This window comes from Lissotriton helveticus, chromosome 3_2 (genome assembly GCF_964261635.1).
Source record: "Lissotriton helveticus chromosome 3_2, aLisHel1.1, whole genome shotgun sequence".
NCBI lineage: Eukaryota > Metazoa > Chordata > Amphibia > Caudata > Salamandridae > Lissotriton > Lissotriton helveticus.
Genome location: NC_136062.1, coordinates 442,483,604 through 442,494,625, shown reverse-complemented (window position 1 = coordinate 442,494,625; position 11,022 = coordinate 442,483,604). Strand labels below are relative to the sequence as shown.

At 48.7% G+C, this 11,022-nt stretch overlaps 1 protein-coding gene across 1 annotated transcript; it reads right to left on the bottom strand.

The window, feature by feature from the left end:
- Nucleotides 1-1,484: 1,484 nt before the first annotated feature.
- On the bottom strand, nt 1,485-3,122 carry LOC144826355 (uncharacterized protein C11orf96-like). Its single transcript, XM_078684683.1, has one exon. The coding sequence runs from the start codon at nt 3,076-3,078 to the stop codon at nt 2,734-2,736; it is 345 nt and encodes a 114-aa protein (XP_078540809.1). The 5' UTR covers nt 3,079-3,122; the 3' UTR covers nt 1,485-2,733.
- Between the last annotated feature and the right edge of the window lie 7,900 nt (nt 3,123-11,022).

Below are 11,022 nucleotides of genomic sequence, written 5' to 3'. Positions count from 1 at the left end.
TGAGTGAGATAACGCACCAAGGAGTGGGACTCCCGCCAGATGAGTGAGATACTAACCTAGGCATGATGAGTGACACTGTGGTGTAAGGATGAGCAAGCTAACGCAACAAGGAAGGGAGTTCCGCCAGATGAGTGACACTGTGGTGTAAGAATGAGTTAGATAACGCACCGAGTAGTGGGCCTCCCGCCAGATGAGTGGCACTGTGGTGTAAGGATGAGTGAGATACCGCACCAAGGCATGATGAGTGACACTGTGGTGTAAGGATGAGCAAGATAACACAACAAGGAAGGGAGTTCCGCCAGATGAGTGACACTGTGGTGTAAGAATGGGTGAGATAACCCACCGAGAAGTGGGCCTCCCACCAGATGAGTGACACTGGGGCGTAAGAATAGATGGAATTGTACTCCACCACATGAGACTCAGGCTCGGTGACTGCCACTGCGCTCAAAGAAGTGGGACTTGTGATAAGTGAGAGACAATGTGTACCGGCGTATGAGTGTCCGACCTAGTGAGTGTGTCAGAACCCCTTTAACTATTGGGTGTGGGATTTGCGCCAAATGAGTGAGCCCGTGGTGTAAGCACGAGTGAGATAATGCACCAAGGCGTGGGATTCCCACCAAATGAGTGACATTGTGGAATAAGAATGAGTGACACAATGCTCAGAGACATAAGTCTCAACCCTGTGGCTTCCTCTGTGCTCCAAGACGCGTGACCTGTGCGCAGTGAGAGAGATTGAGTACCTGGGTATGCGTATCCGACCTAGTGAGTGTGTCAGAACCCCTTTAACTATTGGGTGTGGGATTCACGCCAAATGAGTGAGCCCATGGCATAAGAATGAGTTAGGCTATGATTGATGGCGTGGGACTGCACCAACTGAGTGAGGTCGTAGTTCATAGAGTGAGACTGACAGTCCGTGCACTCAGAGCAGCCTTGCCAATAACTACACTACGCCAGTGTGCTTTACTTCCACAGACGCGCGGAGCTGCTTGAGGCACTATAAACAGCAGACATCAACATTATTCCATAGTCCTTTTACCATCCTTGGACGGATGGATGGCTGAGTCCGCCCTGCTAGGATCCCGACTTGTAATTCATCAGGCGCACAGACAGACTGGGCTATCTGATGGGCGGGGTCACGCATGCTCTATCAGAGGTGAACCAGGCATTAGCCGTGCTTCCTTGCACCGGGCACAGCTGGTCGTGTTCTCCGGTCTAGAAGTGCTGCCTGTTGCAACGCACTTGGTTATCGATCACCTGGAATATTGGAATACATAAGGATGTCTCTATGCCAAGGGGCTCCTCTATAGAGTTCTGTGTTGTCCCACACGGTCGTGACATCCCAGAACTGAACTTTATGTTCGGTGTTGGGTAAAATATAGGTCATGTTAGCTTACATGCAACTTACGTATTACAGTTTATCACCAGCAAGCACTCATTCATATCATAAAAAATGCATACGTTGACTCAACTATCCAACACCAGTGTGTAGTAGGAAAATATATTTATTGAACAACTTGGGGTCATACAACAGCTCTTTCTGTAAAAGTCATTACTAAAGGAGCGACATGTTAAGAAAAACATAAATATTTAAATAACAAAAGTTTAAGCTTTTTAAAAAATAGTTTAGAAAATCACACATAGGACACATACATTATCACTTTAAAAAAGAATTCAGATTTTAAGCAAAGCTCTCCAGGCCAGGAGGTCTATTATGCAGGTGCCCATTGGTAGCCTAGGACATGCGAAGTGCCAGAGAGGGCGCTGTCTGGCCTGCTCAAAAAGGGAGGTAAACATGTGTGGACTCCAATAGCGCCTAAAGGTGGTGGAGGTCGTAGAGATGTGCTTTACCAAAGACATATTCACTTATTCCTTCAGTTGAATGTGACAGACCCCCTGCTGGCATCATGATGCCAGCAGGGCATGGAGGCTGTCCTGGTCAGACGTCCTTCACAGAGTCTTAGAGAGGAATCTGGGGGTCACCAGTGCACGAGGGCCTCCACAGAGTCAGACAGAGGGGGTGGTGGGGTCACGAGTCCACGAGGGCCTCCACAGAGTCAGACAGAGGGGGTGGTGGGGTCACGAGTCCACGAGGGCCTCCACAGAGTCAGACAGAGGGGGTGGTGGGGTCACGAGTCCACGAGGGCCTCCACAGAGTCAGACAGAGGGGGTGGTGGGGTCACCAGTCCACGAGGGCCTCCACAGAGTCAGACAGAGGGGGTGGTGGGGTCACCAGTCCACGAGGGCCTCCACAGAGTCAGACAGAGGGGGTGGTGGGGTCACCAGTCCACGAGGGCCTCCACAGAGTCAGACAGAGGGGGTGGGGTCACCAGTCCACGAGGGCCTCCACAGAGTCAGACAGAGGGGGTGGGGGGGGGGGGGTGTTGGTGTCACCAGTCTCTGAGGACCTTCACAGAGTCGGCCAGAAATGTGTGCGGGTCAGCGGTCCCTGGGGGGCTCCACGGAGGCTGGAAGAGACCCCGAGATGTTCTCTCATAGCTTGGTAGGGGTTCTTGGGGTTCTCCAAGGCCTCGGGTAATTCTCACATGGCCAAGCATACGTTTGAGGGCTGGGGCCCCAAGGTCATTTCCATGAGGTGACGTGGAGGTTGCTGGGGGCCCGCGGGCCTCGGGGGGGGCTTCACAAACATTGTGACAGAGTTTGTTGAGGGTCGCCAGCCCCTCGGGGTATACAGTCACATAGATATTCCTGAGGGTCACATCAGTGGGGCCCCTCTCACAGGCCACAGTCCGAGTCCCCCGAGTCCAGGCTCAGCTGCGCCCTCTGCTGGAGGTGCAGGGACTGCGTGCTCCTCCGCAGGGACTCCAGCGACTGCAGGAAGGACCTCCGCGCCCTCTCCTCGTCCATGGCCGAGGCGCCCTCCTCCTCCGCCTCCAGGATCTCCCCGCAGGTCACCGGCAGGGTCCGGAGCCGGACCAGCCGCGGCCTCCTCTGCCGGCTTCGAGGCGCCTCGGCCTGGGTGGGCCGGGCCAGCTCCTGGGCGAGGTGGGTGCACCGCGGCATCACCTCCTGGTAGCTGGACCACATGCTCAGCATCTCAGCCTGATTCTGGGACATCATCTTGGCTTCTTCAACGGAAGAAGGATTCTGAGTGGCGAGGGATGCTCTGTACAATCTGGATTAGTTGTGTCTGTGACTCTCAGAGTCGACGCAGCTGTCTGTCCGTCCGTGCCTTGTAGTGCCGAAGCTCGGAGCTCTGAGCCTCAGTATCTCTCGCAGCCAGGGCTGCTAGCTTCCGGTATCACTCAGACAGGACGCTGTATCTCTGCAGCAGGCTCCTTACTCTGCCTGTATCTCTCAGAGTAGGCGCTGTATCTCTGCTGCAGGCGCTGTATCTCTCAGAGTAGGCGCTGTATCTCTGCTGCAGGCGCTGTATCTCTCAGAGTAGGCGCTGTATCTCTGCTGCAGGCGCTGTATCTCTCAGAGTAGGCGCTGTATCTCTGCTCCAGGCGCTGTATCTCTCCGAGTAGGCGCTGTACCTCTGCTGCAGGCGCTGTATCTCTCAGAGCAGGCGCTGTATCTCTCCGAGGAGGCGCTGTACCTCTGCTGCGTGCGCTGTATCTCTCAGAGTAGGCGCTGCTCTCCGCCTGTAACTCTCGGAGCCGATGCTGCTCGTGAGTGCCCCCCTGCTCTCCAGCCTGCCTTATATCCTCTCCCGGCTCCCGTGGGGGCGAGCCTGCCTGCAAGACAACAAACACCTTATAAAGCTCACTTCCGGCCTCTTCCTGTGCGATGACGCGTTAGAGGAGCCAGCCTTCTGCTGAACGGGGACAGAAATAGGCTCGCATGGAGCTCCGGAACTCCCCGGGAGGGGGATTCCGGTGAGATCACTCGGGGGGTTGTGCACCTGCGGCTGAGAGAGAGGGCACCCCGCTGGTCCTCTCAGCTCTCCCGCCTGTAGAAGAGCATGCATCCTGTGCCAAACGAATGCATCGTATCCAGTTGTTCCATTGCATCTCACGTGTAATCGGTACAGACGGTTTTATACAGCAGTTTGTTTGTACTTGAGGGGAAAATACAACCCAGGCGATATTTCTTAAACTTAACGCATTTGCATGCTAAAATTATAGGCGGCTAAAATATCAACATTATATAAACACCTCACAACAAAAATGGTCAAGTTTTTATTTCGTACAGTAACTTTTTATTGAGTTTTGTTATGTTAAGCATTTATAGTCAGCCATGTCATTTTGGGGCATATTATCAAGGGGGTTTATCGCCGCTTTTTTTGCTTTAAAAGCCAAGAAAGCGGAGATAAAATTATCTCCCTATTACCTAGCTGTCGCTAACACCATTTGGCGACAGCTAGTAGGAGATAGTGACCATCTTGGGCCCCACTTTGCATGTCAGTGATATTTATCACTAATGACATGCAAAGTGGGCGTGCCAAGATGTTAGCGACTGGAAACAGTCGCTAACATCGCTATCTCCTATTACCAACTTATGGAGATATTCGCGCTAAGCGCGAATATCTCCAAAAGCTAACACCTGCCCTGAGCAGTTCTTAGCCATGTTATCCAACGGGAGGTGGATAACATGGCTAAGAGCATTAGCTCGGTAATGCATGAATATCACTGACTTTTCAGCGATATTCATGCATTGCGGCCGATTTTTATCGCATTTGCGATAAACCTTGGTAATACCAAGGTTTATTTGCGCCGCAGCTCAGCGGTACATTTTTGTCTCTAACCAAGCAATAGCGATAATTATCGCTATTGCTTGGTAATATGCCCCTTTGTCTTTTATTGTGGGTCTTGAATTGATTTATTTACTAACGCCAGGTCTGAAGGCTAGCGCCTGGCAGTGATTTTAAAGCTTAAATTCTTTTTTTTGCAGAGAGATAAATAAAGTTGAGATTTAAAACAAAAAATAAGTATTGACTTTAGAAACAAAACAAATGCAATATATAAGAAAGTTGAGATTTTGCAAATACATATTTTTGAGCTCATATTTTTCAGTCTGTGTTGTTTCAACCTATGTTTTCACAAGAAAAAAACAGCAAAAAGGAAGCTGTCATTGTGTCTATAATGAGATCATTATAATAACTGAACAGCAATCTTACGTAAACTTTGCACGGGTGCAACAAACAGGACACATCTATTGTGCACCATTTCCTCGGGTCCTGTACGAGGAAGTTGAACAAACAGCAGTTAACTCAAGTACACATCACTTATGTTTTTTTGCACCACAGAAGAAACAGGTGAAACAACAGTGAAACTGAATTAAGACATATTCGTCCCAGATCATTTTGCATGTTAGCAGAATTTTTAATAAAATTTTGGGGCATATTACCAACGATAAGCGATATTTATCGCTAACGAGGCTTAGCAACGATTTATTTACCGCTAAGCATCGCCGGAAATGATCGCAGAGATAACTTGCTATTAGCAAGGATTATCTCAGAAGTGATAAAAATCCTCGCGCTAACTGCCAAATGAGAGATTATCGCTGGAAAACCAACAATAATCTCTCGAAGTTTGGCTTAGCTTGATGATAGGGGCTCACAAACTTAGCCATGATATCCACCTTCCATAGGATATCATGGCTAAGTCTGGAAAATAGTAAACAACAATTGTACAGAGTTCCCCTGAAGAGGCACCTCCCCAGTACCAGGAAGACCCATTGTGTCTGGGATAGGTTCTCTTCTAGAGCCTTTGTCACAATTTTGTGACGCTTTTCTACAGCCCGTGGTAAAGCAAATTCCATCTTACCTTCAGGACACCAGGGATGTCCTACGCCTCATCGACGAAGTGGACGGCAGGGAGGACGTGGACCTGCTCCTAACCCTGGATGTGGAGGCTCTATTCACCAACATCCCCCAACAGGCCACTTTGGAGGCTGTGGAGACTACGTTACGGCTGGAGGAATGGTCTTCCCCCACCCCGATCACTTTCATAATGGAGCTAGCACATATAGCCCTCACAGAGAACTTTTTTAGGTATGAGTCACAGCTCTACCACCAGGTGAGCGGGACATCAATGGGTTCTACCTTTGCGCCCAGTCTGGCCTGTATTTATATGGCATCATTTGAGAAAAATCATATTTATCCACCCGAACAAAACCCATTCCGGACAAATTTAACTATGTGGCGTCGCTACATCGACGACATTTTAATATTCTGGAAAGGAGATCGAGCAACCTGTGAGGACTTCTGTGCATGGATCAACCTGCAGGACCCCTTCCTGAAGTTCTCAGGCACAATCTCTGAACAATCGGTCCCCTTCTTGGACCTAACGATTAGGTTGGAACCCACAGAAATAACTACCACCCTTTTCAAAAAAGAGACCGACCGCAACAGCCTTCTCCTTTATAAGAGCCATCATACCAGATCCTTGAAAGACAACCTGCCATTTGGGCAGTTCCTACGACTTCGCAGGAACTGTACCTCAGTTTCAGACTATAAGCAAGAGGCAAGCAATCTACAACGCAAACTATTGGACAGAGGTTATCCCACACACCTCTTAAAGAACTCAATGAAAAGAGCCCTGAACAATAACAGAGACTCACTCCTTGAAACCCACACCAAGGAAAAGGACGACGCAATCACATGCGTTACGTCTTTTACCAGAAATTCTTCATTCATTAAGAAGACTGTGATCTCACATTGGGGCATCCTGAACACAGCAGGCCTCGACCTACCCCGACCCCGGTTTGCCTTCAAGAGGACGGCCAATCTCAGGGACACGCTCATCCACACCCGTCCCAAGAAGTCCAGTACACGCCCCTTGAAAACCCTATGGGACTTACCTCCTGTTGTGGGACACCACCGATGCGGCTCCTGCGTGATCTGCCCCCAGACCATCCAGGGTAAATCCCTGGCTCTGCCTAATGACTTCACCTGGCATCTCAATAAGCATACGAATTGCAACAGCACGAAATGTATCTATATGCTTATTTGCCCCTGTAACTTAATTTACATTGGGATGACGATGCGCACTGTTAAACTGCGCATCATGGAACATTACAACAACATCCGTTGCAAAAAGACGCATATCAAGCTGTACGAACATTGCAACCAATCTAACCACCTGCCCGCGGATGTCAAATGGACTATCCTGGAATGTCACCCCGCAATTACCCAACAGGGACTATATAAGATGGAGCAGCGTTGGGTGCATCGCCTTCAGACTGACGCACATGGGCTTAATGATTTTATCCCCTGGAATGCGCTTGCCAGATAAAACCCTATTGTTTATCCTAATCCAACTTACAATTCAATTCATGAATTACACATGCCCAAATAGCGCTTGTCCCCGCATTAATTTTTGGGTCATTAAGTTTTGGTCATTAATTTTTTGGTCATCAATTTTGTCAAAAATGATTTTCCAGACCATCCGGTCACTAGGGGTTGTGTCTTTATCAGGTTTAGATAGATTCGCCTTTTGCCAAACCCCAGGACCATTAACGTATAAACCCCTTGTGCTGGGTTAGTCACACCACTCCAAGATGGCGCGCAAAATCAGCTCCCCTGAGGTATTACCTCTCTGCTTGCCCCCTCTTCTCTGTCCACTTGATGCATGGCTACGTTCCCTGGCAACGCCTAGGCCACGCCCCCCGCTACCCTCGCGGTTACCGGCTCTAAATGGGACACGGAGCGCACAGCGGTCTACCGGCTGTTCTGTGCTAACGCCGCCGTGGGATGGGTAGGTTCTGACCCTCCTCCGCCTCGAGCATCAAGGTAAGGTAGATGGATCTTGGGCCAACATGATCGAGACGCATTACAGGGTGCTGCGCTAGATCACAGCGCGTCTGGGGTTCTATTATCGGTCATGACCATCCGAAAACCACCATACAAGTAATCAGTTGTTTCTCACTACTGCGCAATCTTTTACATTTACGCGCTACTATGAATAACAACTGTAAGGGTAAATCAACACCCTGTTTACCTTTTACTTTTTACCTTTTACCTTTTACCTTTTACCTCTGTCCGATCCGCGTTAATTACAGCCTTCTGCCACCAATAGGAGTTATGTTAGAAGTGTGATGTTTATGACCCTTGTAATCACACTTGACTACCAACAGCAATAACACTATAAACTTTGGCCCTACACTGTAATAAAACGTAGTTGGCGACCACACGCATTAACATGCTAGAAATGAAAATTAAATTAAATTAAATTAAACAATTCTTTATCTTCACCTCCCCACGCAGGGGACACCCCGCCGCTCAGGCCTTCCCAGGGACAGCCGGTGGGGCCTTACCTTCATGGGTTTAGGTAAGACATCACAAGCATGTTTAGTTTGGTTCTGTGTTGTTTTGTTTAGTTTGGCGAACACGCCACCTTGGCGAGATTGAACACATGTGGGACTCTGTTTACTATGTACTTGCAGAAATTTTCAAAAGACACCCCTTATACTACCACTAAGTTGTACCAGCACGAATGGATGCCACAACCTGAGTATAATAATATTAATACTAATAATAATAATTATTATTACTAGTAAGAATTGGTATACATTTAACCACGTTATCCGTAGCACTTGCTCTGCGTGATTCACCTATTCCCGAGTTTCCCTTTTCACAAATAGCCTTCCCCTTCCCCGTATCTCACCGGGGTGAACTACAATAGTATGTTGGGAATCTGCAGCTACACACCAGAGCCTGAAAATAAGCAGCTGTTATTTTGTTTGTTTCTTCCCATTTTCTAGGGCAAGGACCACTGCAGCAGCGCTTGCTGCCGTGTTATACAGGTTGTATATAGAGGTTTCTTCGATTTGGGGGAGACTTCACATTATTTGATGAGCAACCATAGGTCCTGAAGAATCGCCATAACTGGCGTGAAACATGTTGACCACACCATAGGCGAGGGTCGAACGAAGCCACACCACCCTTATTGTTGTGCTCCGCTACCCCTCCCTTTATCAATTTTAATTAAGCAGTGAGCCACCTCATTAAAATGTTCTAATGGACTCCACTGACTTACTTTTAAATTTCACTCACGCTCACAATCGCACCTTTTAGGTCCCTCACACGCATGCACCCACTGGCCAGGAATAAAAGAACTCCACTAAAAGAGTAACACTACGTGTTGCCCGGCAGGCATTGCACCGCCAGCTTGTCGTTTGGAGCAGGAGGCCAATGATGACACGATACAATTACCCGGATGGACGGCTATTGTTGTCTAATCCTCTAATTGTGTGAGGCATCCTAATTCCGAAAAGGGATTACTCTACTCCCTGTTGCACACTCTTGAGAGTGGCTACTTCTTTTCCCCCCCCTTTTTCCCTCCTCTTCAGGGGAACTCTGTACAATTGTTGTTTACTACTCATTGGACACGTACATTGGACCCCGGTAAATATCGTCCTCCATTGTCCCCCTCTTTGTATATTATTCTTTACGTGGTCTCTGCCCACGGGACTTACAGGTTACCAACAGTGGAAATTCTTGCCACTGGCTGGCCCACCCCACCATTCCCATTCTGAGTACCATAGAAACAGAGTCCCCGTGTTTCTCTGGCAAGCGCATTCATCACACTGGTGCTCCCTTCCTTTACATCATGGAAGATGTACCCGGCCTCAGTTTTGATGAAGATGCCATAGCTGAGGCCCTTAGAGCTGCTCCACCTTTGCTTACTGAGCCGACCGCCCCAACCTCTGGTGCGTCCAATGACGATTGGTCTACATTAACAGTGATGAAAAAAGAACTCATCAGAATCACACTGCATGGCAGGATGATGACGGAATATCTAAGGAGCAATATAGCCCCACAAGGCTTAATTGTGAACATCATCCCTAGACTCTTTTTGGAGGACAAACCCTTCAAAGTTGATTGGTGCCAGGTATCCTGGAAATGTACCAAAGACCTCCTATTCCTGATTTCGCAAACTGCGAAACGCCTTGCCAACGCTCTAGCAGATAAAATCTCAGCTATAGAAGCTACCATGAAAAGTGCCATCGGCAAAAATAATAAGACGGCCTTTACAACCAAGCTAGCCGAAATAAATCAGGAAATGTCAGACCACCATGACTTTCTGCTAAACCAAAAAACGACCAAACTACAGAAAGACATTTCCAAATTTGAAAAAGAAAAAGTCTACCCCTACCTTAAGGATGGCTTCAAAGGAAAGAAAACCAGTTATTCCTCGGATGAGAATTCTGATAGTAACACCAGCAGACGAGGCTCGACCAGCAGTGACTCCAGTGGTGGCCAACAAGGCAGGAACAGTCGTTTCCACCAACGCCCTAACTGGCAGCAAGGATACCAACCGGGTCCGACCTTTATGGGTCCTCCCCCCCCGTCTCATATGACACCGCCATGGCAATATCCGTTCTTCCAGCAAGGCCCCCCACAATATTACCCTCCTAATCCGCCACCTTTTCAAGGCAGAGGTTGGGGCAGAGGAAGAGGGCGCAAGCGAGGAGGGCAGAAAGGAGTGCAGTGGCAGGACCAAGCGACTCCGTCAACCTCGATGGAAACCAGGAGCATCACATCGAGAGGGAGAAGACCCTAATTGTCAACCTTTCAAACAAAGTACTTTCACCTGTAGAGACTAGCGTGTTGGAGAAGGGTCTCGGTTTCGTTCCGACACCTACCCCGGACAACTTCCAGGAGATGATCGAGATCCAACAACTCTTTAGGAAAGTACGCCTCCGGGCTTTCTTTGATAAAGCACCAGAAGTCAGCAATGACGACACCGGACTAAGGAAACCCTCTACCTTTACTCCTACTGATGGGATGGTCCCTCCCGAGATCCTAACCTTTGAGCGTGCGGTGCTGACCAGTTTGGAAAATAAACCTATTACCAAACAGTTTCAAAACCTTACGTCCAAAGAACGACAAGCTTCGATCACTCTGGGTCAGGACCAGTCGATTGTCATAAAACAGGCAGACAAGGGGGGAGCTACGGTTCTCCAAGACTACCAGGATTACGACCGTGAGTGCAGACGACAACTGTCTAATACTAACCACTACCGACCACTCACAGAGGACCCTACCAAACGACTAACTACGACTATTATGAGCCTTATTATTGAGGGAGAAACCAACGAATGGATTTCAAAGAA

What these genes read in the sequence shown, in the direction of transcription:
- LOC144826355 (XM_078684683.1), bottom strand. Translation starts at nt 3,078, where the DNA reads ATGATGTCCCAGAATCAGGCTGAGATGCTGAGCATGTGGTCCAGCTAC.